The sequence below is a fragment of the Carassius auratus genome, chromosome 23 (genome assembly GCF_003368295.1).
Source record: "Carassius auratus strain Wakin chromosome 23, ASM336829v1, whole genome shotgun sequence".
Lineage (NCBI taxonomy): Eukaryota > Metazoa > Chordata > Actinopteri > Cypriniformes > Cyprinidae > Carassius > Carassius auratus.
The window spans coordinates 8,010,640-8,029,716 of record NC_039265.1 but is presented as its reverse complement, the minus strand read 5'-3'; the positions used below and the strand labels follow the sequence as shown (position 1 = coordinate 8,029,716).

The window sequence follows — 19,077 nt, the reverse complement described above, 5'->3', positions numbered from 1 at the left end:
GGGCTTTCATTTGCCATTTAAAAAACAACAACAAAAAAACACTGCCTGCAACATCACCACATAAGTGTTTGGCCATAGCCTCCAACAACAGCAGCAATTTTAAAAATCAAATAGTTTGGGGATTTAAAAAAAAAGAATATTTAATACCCACATAAAGCATCTGTCTTCAGAAGCTTACAATTTGATCTCTGCAATATCTTTAAATCACAATTGAATGTCAATGTAAGCAGGAATACTATGACAATGTACAGTAGAAAACAATGTCACATGACTTTATAACATTATAATGCAATAACATTAGTACTCGAAAAGGGCAGATTTTCTTTGACAGAACCCTTTAACACGCATACAATGTATACCTGTGCACTGCAAATAAAAGTTGTGAAAGCACACAGAACTCGTTCTCCGCATTGGTACAATCAAATCCACTGTCCTTGATGAAACACTACTGTTGCGCCGTAGGTACCTCACATCAGATGACACAGTCAAATACTTAAAGTTAAATCTAGATAGTGTGGTTCAGTCCTCAACTTATATTTGTAGACTTTCTCAACATTTACTGACAAAATAGATAATAATCCTCTGCAAAAACAAAATGGCTAAAATGCAATCAATTCAGCTCAGCAAGTCAAACATTGTGGTAACAAAAATCACAGAAATCCATCTGTGATAAAAAAAAGTGTTTCCATTTTGGCTAGGAGTCCCCCTTAAATCTTAATCTCAATTCCCCAGCCCATTTAAAGCAAAGTCTCTGATAAGCAACAAGTAAACAAACAAAAGGTTGATAAAAGGATGTTTGAGTGTCAGTCACGGAGTATAAATAGTTAAGGAAAGGGAAAGCGTCCATTTTGTTCCCCACAGAAGAGATGCCGGTTCGTTTTCACTTGGGGTCCTCGATGGTGCCTTTGCTAAGATCTGTCATTTTAGGGTACTTGACTTTCTTCTGGTCCAACTCGTTCTGAGCCCACAGCAACAGTTTGAGGAGTTTGGCAAGTTTCGGTGTGGACTCCCTGTTTTCATAGTCCAGCACCGCCTGGTTTACCTCGCTCCACACCTGTTATAGAAGACCACATGCTGTCAATTACTGACAGACTGAATGAATGACGCCCTTCATTACCCTCTACAAATGCCATGATTTACATAAAATTAAATGTGGGGGGAGTGGAGTGATATCAGTGAAAACACATTTAAAAAAAGGCAAGTTATTACATTTTGAGTACAGATATATATAAACACTGAATCATTCACAGTAATACTGGGAATGTACAATAAGTATAAGGGATCAATTTTGTATAAAAAAAAAAGTCAATATTGAATTGTCAAAGAAATGAACTAATTTTAGTCATTTAGCAGATGCTTTTATCCAAAGCGACTTACAAGCCTCGAAAACATAAAATTGATAAAGAATTAAATTACACAAAAGATTTTTCATTGTTACAGAAGATTTCTATTTCAAATTAATACGGGTTCTTTATTCATCAGAGAATCCTGAAAATAATGTATCATTGTTTTTTTATAAAAATACTTTACAATATTACTGTTTTACTACAATATTGATCAACCAAATATAGCCTTGGTGGATATAAATGACAAAAAATAATAATAATCTTACAGACCCCAAACTTTTAAATGGTTGTATAGCCTACTCAAATATGCACAATTTCTTTCTGTATATTGAACAAACATTTCCTTTTTAAGTAAACCAAATGATTCTCTGCCCTCACACTGTACTAGCCTTGAAATTGAACTTTAATGTCCTGCAGGACTGGAATAGCCATAAGCTTTTTTTTAATTAATTTATTTTTTTATTTTTTTATTAAACAATAATGCCAATATGTAAAAATTACCTAACCGGACGGTTGAAGGTGTTAATTTTATACCCTGCTTAAAAATACAGGTGCATCTCAGTGAATTAGAATGTCATGGAAAATTTCATTTATTTCAGTAATTCAACTCAAATTGTAAAACTTGTGTAATAAATAAATTCAATGCATACAGACTGAATTAGTTTAAGTCTTTGGTTCTTTTAATTGTGATGATCTCAACAAATTAGAAAATGTGACATGTCAATCAGCTAATCAACTCAAAACACCTGCAAAGGTTTCCTGAGCTTTCAAAAATGTCTCTCAGTTTGGTTCACTATGCTACACAATCATGGGGGAAGACATCTGACAGCTGTCCAGAAGACAATATTTGACAGGCTTCAGAAGGAGGGTAGGCCACAAACATTCATTGTCAAAGAAGCTGGCTGTTCATAGAGTGCTGTATCCAAGCATGTTAACAGAAAGTTGAGTGGAAGGAAAAAGTGTGCAAGAAAAAGATGCACAACCAACCGAGAGAAACCCAGCCTTATGAGGATTGTCAAGCAAAATCGATTCAAGAATTTGAGTGAACTTCACAAAGACTGGACTGAGGCTGGTGTCAAGGCATCAAGAGCCTCATCTTTTCTGATGAGAGCAAGTTTTGTATTTCATTTGGAAACCAAGGTCCTAGAGTTTGGAAGAAGGGTGGAGAAGCTCATAGCCCAAGTTGCTTGAAGTCCAGTGCTTAGTTTCCACAGTCTGTGGTGATTTGGGTTGCAATGTCATCTGTTGGTGTTGGTCCATTGTGTTTTTTGAAAACCAAAGTCACTGCACCCGTTTACCAACAAATTTTGAAAACTTCACGCTTCCTTCTGCTGACCAGCTTTTTGAAGATGCTGATTTCATTTCCCAGCAGGATTTGGCACCTGCCCACACTGCCAAAAGCACCAAAAGTTGGTTAAAAGACCATGGTGTTGGTGTGCTCGACTGGCCAGCAAACTCACCAGACCTGAACCCCAGAGCGAATCTATGGAGTATTGTCAAGAGGAAGATGAGAAACAAGAGACCAAACAATGCAGATGAGCTGAAGGCCACTGTCAAAAAACCTGGGCTTCCAGACCACCTCAGCAGTGCCACAAACTGATCACTTCCATACCTCACTGAATTGAGGCAGTAATTTAAGCAAAAGGAGCCTTTACCAAGTATTGAGTACATGTACAGTAAATGAACATACTTTCCAGAAGGCCAACAATTCAGTAAAAAAGTTTTCTTTATTGGTCTTATGAAGTATTTGAATTTGTTGTGATAGTGAACTGGTGGGTTTTTGTTAAATGTGAGCCAAAATCATCACAATTAAAATAACCAAAGACTTAAACTACTTCAGTCTGTGTGCATTGAATTCATTTAATACACAAGTTTCACAGTTTAATAAATTAACTTTTCCACAACATTATAATTTATTGAGATGTACCTGTATGTTAAAAATAGCATTCTTTATAAAGAGAAGACAGATCAACCAGCTTTACCTTCTGTCTCTGCATCATGTTCAGCAGGTCACCGAAGGGTGACTCTTCTGGGTTATCAAACGCCAGGAGTGCGAGGGTGCGCTCCATCTCTGTCAGACACTCTCGGCTTTCCTCTCCCTGTTCAGCTAACTGTGTCTGTGCAAACTCCAATGCAGCCTCCGTTTCCCGCAGGCGAATCAACTCTATCAGGTGTTGTTGCTAAAGGAGGAAAGCAGATATACCTTACTTGTTGTAAAATGAAAAGACTTTTCTTGTGATTTATCATCAGACAGTTGACAATTTGAGTCACTGTGGAACAGTACAACTTTTATTTATATAAACATTTAATATTAAGATTGACAACCAGTTTACAAAACAAAAGTCCAACAGTGTGCAACTTAGATTTCGTAGGGCCCAAAACATATTTGAACTTTAGGCCACATTTAATTTTGTTAGATCAGATAAAACTTTTTAGTTCGTTTGTAAGGTTCTAAATGATAAAGTAATAGATCTGCTTTTCAAATTGAAGAAAAATTATCTACACACTTTCATTTACAAATGTTACTGGAACACATTCACAGATAGTGTGATGAACTACAGGTGTAGTACAAAAAGGTATAATTTGTTTGGCTGATATGTTAACCATGCAATGAAATTCATACATTTGTAGAGTGGCTTCGGTGTCAAAATACAGCCCTCAAACATATGAAGATACGTAATATATATCATGAGCCAATTGTCATTAACCTTCTATACCTGAAGATGAAAGTACAGATATCGGTTAGTGTCCAGCAGCTCAGGATGCAGACTGTTGATCAGTGCAATGGCCTCTTGAATTTGTCCCTTCAGCACCATCTCCCTAATTTTTATCCTTTCATCCAGAGAGTCCAGATCAACACTTGGTTCAATGCCTGATTCCATCCTGAACTTCTCAGCTGCTTCTTTAAACCCCTCTATGCAAATAGAAACAAACAAATTATGATACAGATCTTCTGACAGTTGTATTAAAGGTGAAAAAAATAAATTGGTCAGTTGATCACTTACCTGTCACCAGATAATTCATAATGAGCCTATTCATGTCTGCCCGCTGAATATGAACATTATTTAGCTTTTCCATCCACTCCTCTCTTGTCACGTCCTCTGGCTTTTCAGCATAACTCATCATGAAGTGTTCTACATTGGCAAACAAATACATAGAAATTATATCTAATAAAAATACTCACACATGCATGCACGTGTGTGTGTGTGTGTGTGTGTGTGTGTGTAAAAACATACTATTATTATGTTTACTTTTTAAAGATTTTAGAAAAAGGAAGACTAGGGCACTAATACAACATAGAACGACAACGAGTTAGCTAATACACCATGAGAATATATAAATAAACAATGTTATGGAAAGCAAGAAAGATTACATTTTCGCTTGTAATGACCGGAAGCTCTAATTAAAAGGCCTGTATCATAACATTGAAGCCTGGACCGCTAGAGAGATCACAACAGATTAAAAAATGTCCGTAACAACATACATATATAACCGTTAATAAGCACAGATATTATCCTAGCTTTTATATATTACCATTCGTTTTCGACATGTACAATAACTTGTCGATTATGCAAAAAAAATGTAAGAATTTTACCTTATTGTGTACACTCTGATCGCCAGCAGCTCGGGGAGAAAGGCCGTACCAAGCTCTCGCGGTTTTTAAAGAAAACGAGATTTCAGCGCTACATCGTTTGGATTGGCTGCTGATCGAATGCAGCGAGGTAAAGGACTGCTTACATCAAAATAATAATAATAATTATTATTATTATATTAATTTAAAGTATAAAAAACTAAAACATTACGTTCGTTGTAACGTCTATTTTTTTATTGAACTTTTGTATTGTTTAATGTAGTAATAAGTCAATGTAGTAATAAGTCAACTCTTACCTGGGCATTATCTCACTATACCATGAATTCTCCTCAGTAGTTTTTTCTCTGCAAAACACAGCAGCCTTTCAGTAGATCGCTTTACGATCAAAAATGTGTCCGTTTGATTTGCTTATTTCGGCATGTAAACGGCTTCTTTTTTTCGTTTCCGCCCATGTTCCTTTCGAGCGTGACGTCAGCGCACGACTCCCATTGAGCGGGGACGCTGCTTGCGATCATATTCATAAACTAGGACGCCGTGTCCGAGTACCGCAGCCTGATTTACTCCAGCTTTCGGGCCGTTTATAGATATAGGTATTAATTTACGAACAACTGAGGAACTGCACTTCTACCTACGCTTCTCCTTGACGGTAAGAAATGAGATCGCAGCCAGAGGAAAATCCTATCTGTGCGCCTCAATCCTGCTACATGCTGCCGTTGCGCGTGGATTAGTAACATTACTGTTGTGGAAGGTTTTTGAGCAAGAAAGCTTAATCCATTAAAGGGATAGTTCACCATTAGTAAAAATTAAATAAAATACAAATTCCCAACTTCATGTCGTTTGAAACCCACATGACTGACTTTAATTCTGGAGCATAACATTAAATGTTACAGACGGACAGATTCAGTAAGTTAGCCGTTCATTTTATTTTCCGTAACGTTACCGTTAAAGTGAATGGTGACCGCGGCTGTCATCCCGCATCTCCGCGTGTTTCGGAAGTGGTACAGACTTGAAACAAGTAAATGATGATACTACCTCTATATTTGATTGAACTATTCTTTTACCAAACAAACCAACATGAATACTGAGCGCAAAGCAGGGAGATTAAAGTCTGTAAATCTCCAGCACTGAACCGCTTCACACCCGGCTCTCATCAGTGTCTGCGGTTAATTCATTAGTTCTGCATTGTGACTCATAACCTTTAACCACCTCACTACTTGGTACTTTCTCTTTCTCCTAGAGCTTGGCTCAAGGTACATCAACTGCTACTGCTAATTATTCTTGATTGTAAATTTAATGAAGTCATGTCATCACTCACACAGATCAGAAATGTAACAATGATACTTTTTTTTTTAACAATGGTTGTCAATGGTAACTAAACCTGATTTGTTACAGACAGTCTTAAAATCATTTTCTTTTAAATGCCACAGAAGAAAGTCTTAAGGGTTTGGAACATGAATGGGAGTAAATTTTGAATCTTGCTTGCTGTGTTTAAAAAAAAAATCATTCTAGCTTTCAAAGCATCTTTGTGCTTACCGTATTTTTCAGACTATAAGTCGCATCAGTCCAAAAATAGGCCAGGATGAGGAAAAAAACATATATAAGTCGCACTGCTGGACTAGTGCTGCAACGACGCGTCGACGTCATCGATTACGTCGACTACGAAAATACGTCGATGTGCGTGAAATGTGTCGACACGTCACACTGTTTGTTTACATCTCGCGTAATGTCATACTGGGAATGGAGAAAGTTGCATTCTATCACAAAAACAGAGACCACTGTTATCAAAAGTATGGAAATACTTTAAACAGAAGACAAATAAAATGGCCCTTTGTTCCCTTTGCAAAAAAGATATGGTGTAGCGGCCGCACAACTGCGATGCGCGAGCACCTTAGAGGAAAACATCTTGGCGCTCTCCGGTGTTATGGTTTAACTGGTTACCGTGTGATCTGGTGACCAACTTTCTGGTTCAGGTCTGATATTCTTGCGCTTGCGGCATTCTGAAAAGTTGAGATGTGTTTAACTCGATGCGGTGCGGACACGCCTGGAAAAAACGAGCGCTAATCGTGCGCCTAAAAGACAGCGCGCCGCAAGACAACAGTCACAAACCACCGAGCTACTCCGAATCTGCTCCAGATCTCCGGAAACCATGCTAAACCATAGCAGAACCCTGACTACATTTTATGGTTTGTGATGCTAAAGAACATTTCATGACGTCTCAGACAACTGTAAATTTATGGCTACTGTGGTTTAATTATAAACGCTATCATAAGCTCATATTTACCATGGTAAAATAATTTTCTTTGCCTCTTTATTATTTTATACTGTAAAAACTTCAACCACATTGGTTGAAAATGAATAAAGGTTGAAATATTATATTAGAAGTTGTACTTATATATTTTTTTTTGTAAAGTTATCCAAAGGATTCATTAGCTAATTAAAAAAAGAACATTAATTATGTATTGTAATAAAAAATAATCGTTAGATTTAGTCGACTAATCAAAAAAAATAATCGTTAGATTAGTCGACAGATAAAATAATCGTTAGTTGCAGCTCTACACTGGACTATAGGTCGCATTTAGTTAGAACCAAGAACCAAAAGAAAACATTACCGTCTTTAGCCGCGAGAGGGCGCTCTATGTGTTCAGTGTAGACTACAGGAGCACAGAGCAGCATAGAGCGCCCTCTCGCGGCTGTAGACGGTAATGTTTTCTCTTGGTTCATGTCTCTTAGTTCATTTCTCTTGGTTCATTTCAAATTAATTTTGATAAATAAGTCGCACCTGACTATAAGTCGCAGGACCAGCCAAACTATGAAAAAAAGTGCGACTTATACCGCTAGAGAGATCACAACAGATTAAAAAATGTCCGTAACAACATACATATATAACCGTTAATAAGCACAGATATTCTCCTAGCTTTTATATATTACCATTCGTTTTCGACATGTACAATAACTTGTCGATTATGCAAAAAATTTAAGAATTTTACCTTATTGTGTACACTCTGATCGCCAGCAGCTCGGGGAGAAAGGCCGTACCAAGCTCTCGCGGTTTTTAAAGATAACGAGATTTCAGCGCTACCTCGTTTGGATTGGCTGCTGATCGAATGCAGCGAGGTAAAGGACTGCTTACATCATAATAATAATAATAATAATAATAATTATTATTATTATATTAATTTAAAGTATAAAAAACTAAAACATTACGTTCGTTGTAACGTCTATTTTTTATTGAACTTCTGTATTGTTTAATGTAGTAATAAGTCAATGTAGTAATAAGTCAACTCTTACCTGGGCATTATCTCACTATACCATGAATTCTCCTCAGTAGTTTTTTCTCTGCAAAACACAGCAGCCTTTCAGTAGATCGCTTTACGATCAAAAATGTGTCCGTTTGATTTGCTTATTTCGGCATGTAAATGGCTTCTTTTTTTGGCTTCTTATAGTCCGGAAAATACGGTACTTCTGTTGTCATTAGCATATGTAGTATTTCATCTGACAAATCTCAGTTTTGAATACTATTGTGGGTTGGCTATCCACAATTGTTCTATATTTGTTTCTAAAAATTGCTGCATAACTCAGAGTGGTCCTTCTCATTCAGAAGACCTGCTGAAAGCACCTTTGCACTCCATTAGCTAATTAACTGCACTTTCTTTAGAAGTTGTTTTCCCTCACCCTTCGTTAGGTTTTTGTGTAGTCAGTATTCCAGTCAACATAAGCTGGCAAGCTCGGTGTTGTCTATAAGAAGGGGTCTTAGTTAGAACAGTGTTGTGTCTTTACTGTCACTTCGGTCTAATTTAATGCATCCTCGCTGAGTAAAAGTATTATTTTTTTATTTTTCTTATTTAAACTTAATGACCATTTTTCTATATTTAACACAGACACACTGACAGTTTCTCATGTTTAACTGCCAGAATAAGACTTTAGTGGTTTAATAGACACTATTGGTCACTGTATTGATACCTTTATGTAATTGCTATTTAAATTATCATAATAAAGTTTATAAATAAATGTAAAATCTATTGGCTAGAAAATGTTAAGAATTGTTACTGCATGAGTAAGAGATTGTTTTAACCCTGGCAAATGGGTTGTTTTTATGGTAGAATATAACACATTAACAATTTTGAATGCATCTCGGCTGATGATTCAGTTTCCCTAAAGATAATACTGGAGTGATATTACAGGGATGCAGATAGTGATTAACAGGTGTGATCATCATATAGTGAGTTTAAAACTCTGGTGAAAATGACTGTTATAGATTATATCACACTGAAAAGAGTTTATAATAAGGTTTGTTCACCTGACAATACAAATAATTTATCTTTTTTCCTACAAATATCTTTCTTTTATGGAGGGTGTAGTTCACAACATCAACAAAATACCCAATTACTGTAGGTCACTGTATGCTTTCACATTAGGGAACATAGTCAACCACCTTTTCTCAATACGGGATTTCCAAACTTTTATAATACCATTCATATTTTTACTTTTCTATCATTCGATCACACTTCACGTAAAAAAGTGACGTGACATTCAGCCAAGTATGATGACCCATACTCAGAATTAGTGCTCTGCATTTAACCCATTCAAAGTGCACACACCGTGAACTCGCACCCAAAGCAGTGGGCCTCCATTTATGCTGCGGTGCCCAGGGAGCAGTCGTGGTATTGCCGGCCCGAGACTCAAACCCACAACCTTAGGGTTAGGAGTCATAATCTCTAACCACCAGGCCACGACCTCCCAACAGCAAGGAGAAAGAGGAAACCAATCCAATGTATAGTTGGCATTTGAGGCTTAATAGAAAAGCACTAAAAGTTTCTCCATGAGAGTTATCATGGTAATCTTGTTATGGATCTTCGTTTATTCATATTAGAAAAATGGCAAGGCATTTTTTGTTATTAACAGAAGACCATGTGACTTTCCATAAAATTAGTGCTTTTGGCTGTTCGTTCATCACATTAATCCAAATTTGTTTGGTCTTTATTCTTGTTCTTTGAGCTCTCTAACTTCTTGAAGCTCATTATTTTTGGTCAGTAATCAATAACAACACATTGTTTTAAGCATTGTTGTGGGATAGTTCACCAAAAAATACAGTTCTGACCACTGATCTGACATTTAACTCACCTTCGTTGTTTCAATCCTGGAAGAGTTTCTTTCTTTCTTTTGAACACACAAAAAAAAGATGTTTTGAAATTAGTTTGAAACCAAACAGTTGCTGTTAGCCTTTGACTTTGATAGTATGGAGAAAAAGTAGTGGATACCATCAGTTATTTGGTTTCCCTCAATTTTCAGAATATCTTCTTTTGTTTTTCAACCACAAAAAAAGAGAAATCTTGCTTTGGCAACCAGCTGAAAATTGTAAACTTTTTTTTTATATTTCAGTGAATTTGAAAATTATTTTAATTTTAAGTTTTATGTTTTGGTTGACCATAGCGACAGGTTTTAGATACGTCGACACTATTACTTGTGTGTATTTGTTCATTGTGAAGAGAGACTCTCATCAAACCTGCTCACTCCATCTGTTCCCTTCCTCTACAAACAGCAGCACATACAACCACCACATCACTTCACCTGCTCAGATAGAGAGAGAAGAGGATGATAGAACACAGACAGAGAACTTGATGTGATGGACAAACCTGGACAGTGATGTTCATTAAGCTATGGAGACTTTGGCAGCCATCTCTTGTCCACAGACTGAGATGGCCACTAAAGAATTAGTCAGAGCATATGGTGGTGCAGAGACAGGAAGGGGAGGGAGGGAGTGAGAGAGAGAGAGAGATGGATGTAGTGGCTGCATTGCAGAGCACTGCTCCTGATGAAAACTCTGTTAGTAATCATTTAATCAACCGATGGCGATGGAGCTGCTAGCAGCCCAAACATACCCACTTATTTCTGACACGCTTTTTAAACACAACTTGTAGCAACAGTTTCATTTTCTGCAGTAAATGTAGGTGTAAAGTAAATGTTTCTCAGTGTAAAGAATACTGTCGTGATGTTAAGGTGTTGTGGGAGGTTGGCAGGGCGCTGATATGTGGTTGTTTTGAGTGTTTTTTTGTGATGTGTTTGCTAGTGTGCTGAAGTACGCAAATGTTGTATTCATTTTGTAAAGAAAGCTAAAGTTTTATTCAGCAAGGATGCATTAAATTGATCAAAAATTAAAGTTAAGGAATTTTATAATGTTTTTAAAAGATTTTTATTTAAAATAAATGTTATCTTTTTTTGTATTCATCAAAGAATCCTGACACGTATCAGGTTTTCAGGAAAAAATAGTAAGCAACACAGCTGATCAAATAAATGCAGGCTTAGGGAACATAATCAAAGGTCAAACTTTTGACTGGTAGTGCACTTTATTAACTATTAAAAAAAATCATCAAATGCATGATTTTGAATGCAGTTAACGATATTTGTTGTTCCTGAATTCATTTTTTTCATAAATTTGGTTTATTTTAGTTTGTTTGCTTGTCAACAGCAAATCTATTGGCAAGCAAAAATCCTAATTTGCAGTTGTCTAGAGAAGTAATAGCTGATAATTATTAATATTTATAATTCTCATTACTATTGAGAATAATAAGAGGTTTGAAAATCCAAAGCATGAGCAATATTTTTAGAAATCTCCAGTAATATCTGAGGAGATGTTGAATTTGTTTGGAGTGTCCCAGTTGAAGAAGCACACTGTTTGAGAAGGGACAGAAATAACCCTTCACTTATTCAAATGCTCCGCTAATACTAATCTGCTAATGCTAGCTGACAGGCTGCACGATTAGCCTTGAAGGGAGGCGAGACTGTCTCACACCACGCCACAGCAAGCTCCTCGCATGAGGAAAAGTGATGTTTGTACTCATGTAAAGAGTCATCATACCTATATTTTTTTGTTTTCTCCAAATAACTGGTTATTGGCATATGAAACGTCTCCTCACCATGTCAGTTTGTGTGGAGGTGTCTTAACCTGAATTACTCTGGGGTTAATGGGTTAACTGTCTTTGAATCGTACTGGAGGATGTAACTTCTGATCGTCTGTGTGTGTGAAAGATGTGTGTCACTGTGTATCTCTTTCTCTTTACACAAACTGTACCTGACAGTCATGGAGCTAATACTCTGACTGAGCCGGTCTTTTATTCGTCTGCATGAAAGTGAGCTTTCAATGAGGAGAAAATGTGCTTAATTGTCCTCAAAATAATGCCACACTGCAAATAAATAAATACGTATTTAAGATTTAAAGATTTAAGCATGCGATATTGTTCTTTTTGCTACTTGAATCAGTTCATGGTTTAAGATATGAATATTAGTGTTGTAATTTTACAGTTGTACTATAGACAATAGCTTTTTTCAATATTTTATTAAATGCTTAATTAAATATTTGAATTTTACAGTACACAGAAGTATTGTAAGAAATAATTTCTAATTTTAATACATTTATTAATAATCACAACAAAAATCATAATTCTTATTATTTTATACACATGACAGTTGGCATTAATTACAATTTACTTGATATATTTTCTAAATGCATATCACTGATCCAATCAACAAAAATTCATAGAATCATGTCCCTGCTCTGTTTTCATTATTATTATTATTATTTTTTGATAATCCATATTGTACATCACAATACGCAAGAAATTATGTTTTGCTGCTTCCAGTGCATGAGGGCTATAAAACCTTGCATCTTTGATATAATATATTAACAAACTGTGATTAGGGCATATTAATTCTAATTGTCATTGCAGGTATAGTATTCAAATACAAGGGTTAGATATGGCAAAGCGTACTACACCCAAACACCTCTCTGAATGCTAGAGTCACATGACTTCTGTCAGCATGTGTGGATCCTCACTGTTAATGCACTGACTCAGAACAGGGACATTGTGGGAAATGATGAGCCTATGACTCTCACTGATGTAATAATGGTGGTGTTCTGCTGCACTAAAGGGGATGGATAATGGGTTTTAGATTCACAGAAATAGTGTATAATGATAATAAAATAATTTCAAGTTTTATTGCCATATCACTGGGATGGCAGTTTGCGTACGCTTTAAATATTTTTGTATGTTATGCTGCTATGTAAAAAGACACTGAAGCACTGCAAGAATAAAAGCAGACGCATATAAATGTCTCTCTGCTTTTTCTTTCAGAAAGAGGAGGTGGTTGTGGTGTGAGGGGAGTGTGTGTGCACGCGTGTGAGTAATGGCAGAGCAGCAGAGACAGCGTTCACTCTCCACGGCAGGAGAATCACTGTATGTGGTCCTGGGAGTTGATAAAAACACAGCACCAGAAGACATCAAGAAATCCTACAGGTGAGACACTCTTAATGCACATAGAAAGATTGTTCCAGCAATGCCATCGAAAATAGTGGATAAAGCACACTGGATTTTGTTCGGTGTGGGGGTTCTTTCCTTTTATTATTTAATTTCTTTTTATAACTCCTAAACGAATTATGCGAGAAAACTAAAAAATTTTAAAGGGATAGTTCACCCGTTCTGTCATTTACTCACCCTTGTGTGATTCCAACCCTGTATGTATTGCCGCAAAAGAAAATAAATCATAACGGTTTGGAAAGTGAGAGTAAGTAAATGATTTTTTTGGGGGGGGGTTAAAAATCTATTTCCAATTAAATCCACTAGAGAACTTTCCCTCATTTCCTCTCATGAAAACGTGCTAGCATACTGTTCTCTCTACTGCTGTTTTATACAGTATGAGTACTTTGAACAGTATGTACATTTTCTGTTATGCATGAATACTCAGGTGATCGATTATGCTTGCCAGCATTTATCATGAAATAATACTTAGTATTTACATGCAATTTTTAAATAAAAGATGCGTGTTTATATATCATGGAGTCATTACTAGTGGAAGTCGAAATAGTCGGGTGAACCATAGTGGTGAATGGAAACCACAACAAATATAATAAATTATAATACTATAATTTTTGCATTGCAGTTTGTTCCAATGTCAAAGGAAAAACAATCCATTCAAACATTTCAATGATTTTCACATCGCACGAGTGTGCAATCCTCTGCTTGCAAACCAGGTGCAGCATGTCTTACATCAGAAAGCCAGTTCTTCCGTCAGCAGCATCACACCATCATTATGTTTGTTTTATTTGAGCAGAAAAAGTCTTCTTATAGATGCATAAAATTAGGGTTGAAGCACTGATGTCACATGGACTGTTTTAATGATGTCCTTACTACCTTTCTGAGTCTTGCATGTCTGCTCCGTTGAGGTATATGCAGGGTCAGAAAGCTCTCAAATTTATTCAAATATATCTTAATTTTTGTTCCAAAGATGAAAGAAGGTCTTACAGGTTTGGAACGACATGAGGGTTAGTAATTATTGATAAAATTTTCATTTTTGGGTGAACTGTGGAAATGCATAAACACAGTCTGTGAAAAGGGTCCATTTTTAACATAGTAAACATTAACACATCTGAAAGCAGATTGGCAAGGATGCTAGACAAAGGTCATGGTTGCATTTCATTTTTAGGAAGCGAAATTATTTCTGATCTTCTGATTTGCAGAAAACTAGCTCTGAAGTTCCACCCAGACAAGAATCCTGACAATCCAGAAGCAGTTGAGAAATTCAAAGAAATCAACAATGCTCACACCATTCTGTCCGACCCCACCAAACGCAACATCTACGACAAATACGGATCTCTGGGCCTCTACGTGGCAGAACAGTTTGGAGAGGAGAACGTTAACACGTACTTTGTATTGTCCAGCTGGTGGGCCAAGGTTAGTCATACACGCAAGACCCTTCAGATACACTGTATACTTAGTTTAATACTTAAATAATACTTTTATTCAGCAAGAATGCATTTAATTATTCAGAAGAAGTTTATCTCAAAATATTTATATTGCAGCAAATCAGCATATTAGAGTGATTTCTGAAGGATCATATAACACTGAAGACAGGAGTAATGATAATGATCCTGAAATTTCAGCTTTAACATCCTAAAATTGCATTTTACATTTTAAAATAAACTAAAAAAAAAAAAAAAACCTTGATGAGCATATGAGGCTTCTGACCCCAAACCTTTAGATGTTATAGAGCATATAGTAAATTTGTGTACATGCTGTTATTTGTGTTGAATTCCTCTTTTTTTCCACCTTCTGGCCAGGCGTTGTTTATATTCTGCGGTGTGGCCACAGGCTGTTACTTCTGCTGCTGTCTGTGCTGCTGCTGTAACTGCTGCTGTGGGAAGTGTAAACCTCATCCTCCTCCGTCAGATGAGCCGGATTTCTATGTGTCTCCTGAAGACTTGGAAGCTCAGATGCAGTCTGATGAGAGAGGTGAGACACACTGACACTCATTCATTTACAATAGTCAGATAAACACGATAACACTGACACTCATTCATTTACAATAGTCAGATAAACACGATAACATTGACATGAAATCAAAATGGCAGTTTTGTGTGTATTTGTCCATGTATTTTAGTTTTTTAATGCCATTCATAAGCTAGTGTACTTACAAAAGGTAGTGTAATGAACCATTATTATTTTGTAATCAAACTGTTTCATTGGGTCAATAAATGTTCATAGCACAGTTCAGTGCATGTTATTGTAAAGTGATAATGATTGTTTCATAATCTTTCATCACAATGTCATCATTTTATCTGCTTCTTAAACCTTTCTTTTCTGCTGTCATATCTAAGGCTATGCAGGTGGGTCAATAATATCATTGGTTTCAATCAAATCCCAGTAAAGCAGGAATAAAGTCCTGCCCAGTATTACAGTTAAAATGCCTTAAGATTGCTTATTTAGCCATTTGAAGTGGTCTCCTGGCACTCACTCACTATCATGCCTGTAATGCTTAGCAACAGGGTTCAGTTTGAGTTGCTAGCTGCTCGTATTATAAAGCAGTGTGACACTAGTGTGTGTTTCCACAGATGGCAGCAGTCCCATCGTGATGCAGCCGTCCTCTGCCACAGAGACCACTCAGCTGAAAGCAGACTCTCACCACACCAGCTACCGGACAGACACCAGCTATTAAACCTCTCTCACAGACACACGGGACCACCATGCCAGAAAAGGTCACGGTGGGCAACGGGTGATAAAGAGGAAAGTTAGTAACAGTATCATGGGAAAACCTGAAACGCTCCACTGTACAGGGCAAGAAGCCAGTTTATTTTGATTTGCCTTTAACCTCTATCATGCCCAAACCTACTGCTGTGTTATATTTAATACACACACACACACAAGAACTTTCTTCCAGTGTACATTCAGTCTTCCTGCTATGACTTAAGCTTCATCTTGCCAACAGCTCTTGTTATGCACTGGTTATCACACTGCATTTGTCTACATAATAGGTTCAAATAATTTTGATCAATCTGACTTGAAGCACGAATTAGTTTAATTAGCATGAATGAAGCGTGAGTAACATTGACTTGAAAAATGTGATAATTGTAGAGGTTGTCACACATACCCTGTCATTCAAAAGTTTGGACTCTGAAAGTGACCGTAAAGATGCCATTCTTTTGAGCTTTGTTCATCAAAAAAAAGAAAGAAGAAGAAATATTAAGCAGCACAACTGTTTTCAACCCTGATAATAATAAATCAGAATATTAGAATGATTTCTGAAGGATCATGTGACCCTAAAGATTGGAGTAATGATGCTGACAATTCATCTTTGCATCACAGGAATAAATTACTTTTTAAAATGCAGTAAAATAGAAAACTGTTAGTTTAATTGTAACAGTTTTTACTGATTTTTTGGTTTAAAACCAGCCTTGGTGAGTGTAAGACAAAAAAAAAAAAAGTGAATGACCCTTTCATGCATTTGATTGGCTCTCACTAGCACAAACCTCACAATCACATCATTGACATTGTCCCGGCTTGTTTTCATGTTTCCACTTTCTTTTTTTTTTCTTTTTTTTTACAAACAGACCTGTGCCATTTTCATTATCCAGAAATAACACTATATAAGTTCTGATCCTTCAGGCTCAGCTGTTTTGTAACATTTACTGGAAATAGTTTTCAGTAGTTTGAGACCTGTATATTTTTGTAAACAGTAAGGCAGTGTGGTGTAGTGCAGTCACTGAGGACACGATTGAGGACTCCTCGCTGTGTCATGTGTGTATGTTTATGTGAGCCGTCTCTCGTGTTAATGGCATCCGGTGGGAATGTACTGTCAAATATAATACTGCTGTGCACAAACACATACCTTTGTGCCAGGTCATTTAATCTTGAACAGGTGTTTTGTGTTTCCATCTGTATTCTCAAGGATTTGCTAAGTTAAAGAGTGTTAGCATTCCTCAGGATTGTGGTTTCAGAGAGCATAAGCCCATCCTCTGACAGCTGGGTTCAATATAAGCACAGAAGGATTGTGAGTAAAGGGGTTCATCTGCACAAAACATACAATATGTTTCCTCTATAGTTCAGTAACATCAGTGGTTTTCATCTATTGATTCCATAGTTTCACACTGACCCAAAATTGTTAGTGTGTTACATTTTTTAAATGTATTTTAACAAATGTGGTTCTAGACTTCCATCACTCAGTTTGATGTTCTGTTTTGTTTTGGCTGTAATTATACCCATAATTTGATGTTGTTCCCTAGTGCCATGATGATTTGATTCAGTCAGCATATTACGCATTAACAGTATTGTTTCTATCATTCCAGAAAATATAAATAACTCTTTGATCTGTGTGCTTCAGACTAAAATTTTTCATGCTCAATTTGATCATATATGCACAATTCAGTCGTCCCAGTCCTGGGAATATCACGGAACGCTAAAATTGTGGCTTTCCAGCCAGGAGCATTCAAGGACATTAATGAAAAGTAATGAAAATGTCCATGCTCTATATATTTTTTAGCTTTGATCAGCCCTAAAATATTTCAGTGGCTGGAAATAGCTCTTCATGAACTAAAATCCTAAACAAAATGGTAATAGAAAAGTCATTGGACAAACAACTTGGAAACCCTGACACTTGCAGCCTTTTAGATCTTCTAATTTTTTTTATCTGTCAGAATACATGCTTTTTTTATGTTATTATATTTATTTTATTTGTATTATTTGATAGGAGTGAACCTAAACATACAGACGTCTAGGTAACCTTAATTTCAGTGTGTGTGCTGTTTGAAACTGAGATATTAATTGAATCACTGTTTAATCATCTCCGTATGTTCTGTTGAAATATCTGTAAGATGGATTAGCTGTAGCCGTCCCTGTTTGTGCATACATTCATTTACATGCACTTAAAACAGGATATATGTGTAATTTACCCCAAAAATATGTGTGTTTTATTTGTTTAGGATCACATCATGAATATTTCATAGGTTTGTAGATTTACCATGTAGTTTTTCGGTATTTTATGTCTAAACGATTAGGCAGATTATTAGTGACCATGTTTCTAAGCATTTCTAAGACCGAACTGTTCACAATGTGTAACGCTTTTATTTGCAAAATATTATTTCTCAACACAAGCTCAGCTGTAACATAGCTACTGATCTGTTTTTGCTTAATCCCAGTTTTCCTTTCAATTTATGTTGTATTCATTCATTCATGATCATAAACAGAACAAAAAAACACTAATCTGATTTCCTATTGATTCCCATCTAAGAATAAGATAATGAATAAAGCATTGAGTGTGAATGCAACACCTAAACCGAATCATGTTAAAAATGAAGGAAATCGTATAATCATGGTGATGAGAAACAATATTTAATTTTTTATTTCCATACGTTTTTAATGAATTACATAGTTCAGTATGTGTATATGACTTGTACAGAATGGCTGAATTCTTTTGCGTGTTCTGGATAAATCCGCTGAAATTGTTGTAGAATAATGTAATGTGTCAGAGAGATGTAACATGGATAATAGCTCTGAATTACAGCTGTAAAATAAATGTGAAGGAAGCCAAAAAAAAAAAGTATCTGTGTTGATTATTTGTGTATTTCTGCAAAGGAAATAATGATCTAAAAAATAAAATTCTAATGTTGCTTTTCACACACTTACAGGGATTTAAAAAACCCTCTTCATTAAAATAAAGTAGAGCTGTCAAATGATTAATCGTGATTAAATCTAAATAAATTCAAAATAAAAGTTTTGTTTGCATAATAGGTGTGTTTTCTGTGAATATTTAATGTATATATAAATAAACACGTGCATGCATATGTCTTAAAACTATTTACATTTATTTGCGTCT

The 19,077-nt window shown here is 36.1% G+C and overlaps 2 protein-coding genes across 8 annotated transcripts; one reads left to right on the top strand and one right to left on the bottom strand.

The window, feature by feature from the left end:
- Positions 1-119: 119 nt before the first annotated feature.
- Positions 120-7,969, bottom strand: LOC113041172 (glucose-induced degradation protein 8-B homolog). Of its 4 annotated transcripts, none has more exons than XM_026199555.1 (5): positions 7,926-7,969; positions 4,352-4,480; positions 4,064-4,260; positions 3,329-3,526; positions 120-1,054 (listed from the first exon to the last, which is right to left on the bottom strand). In XM_026199555.1, exons 2-5 carry the CDS (start codon positions 4,470-4,472, stop codon positions 881-883), a joined length of 690 nt encoding a protein of 229 aa, XP_026055340.1. In that variant the 5' UTR covers positions 4,473-4,480; positions 7,926-7,969; the 3' UTR covers positions 120-880. The 4 variants fall into 4 exon arrangements, with proteins under 4 accessions (XP_026055340.1, XP_026055341.1, XP_026055339.1 ...); XM_026199556.1 differs by lacking the exon at positions 7,926-7,969 and adding an exon at positions 5,235-5,367; XM_026199554.1 differs by lacking the exon at positions 7,926-7,969 and adding an exon at positions 4,942-5,041.
- Positions 5,013-18,704, top strand: LOC113041173 (dnaJ homolog subfamily C member 5-like). Of its 4 annotated transcripts, none has more exons than XM_026199560.1 (6): positions 5,013-5,068; positions 13,068-13,229; positions 14,450-14,663; positions 15,050-15,221; positions 15,587-15,595; positions 15,821-18,704. In XM_026199560.1, the coding sequence occupies exons 2-6, from the start codon at positions 13,120-13,122 to the stop codon at positions 15,922-15,924; spliced, it is 609 nt and encodes a 202-aa protein (XP_026055345.1). In that variant the 5' UTR covers positions 5,013-5,068; positions 13,068-13,119; the 3' UTR covers positions 15,925-18,704. The 4 variants fall into 4 exon arrangements, with proteins under 4 accessions (XP_026055345.1, XP_026055344.1, XP_026055347.1 ...); XM_026199559.1 differs by lacking the exon at positions 5,013-5,068 and adding an exon at positions 5,427-5,584; XM_026199561.1 differs by lacking the exon at positions 5,013-5,068 and adding an exon at positions 7,967-8,052.
- The last annotated feature ends 373 nt before the right edge of the window (positions 18,705-19,077 follow it).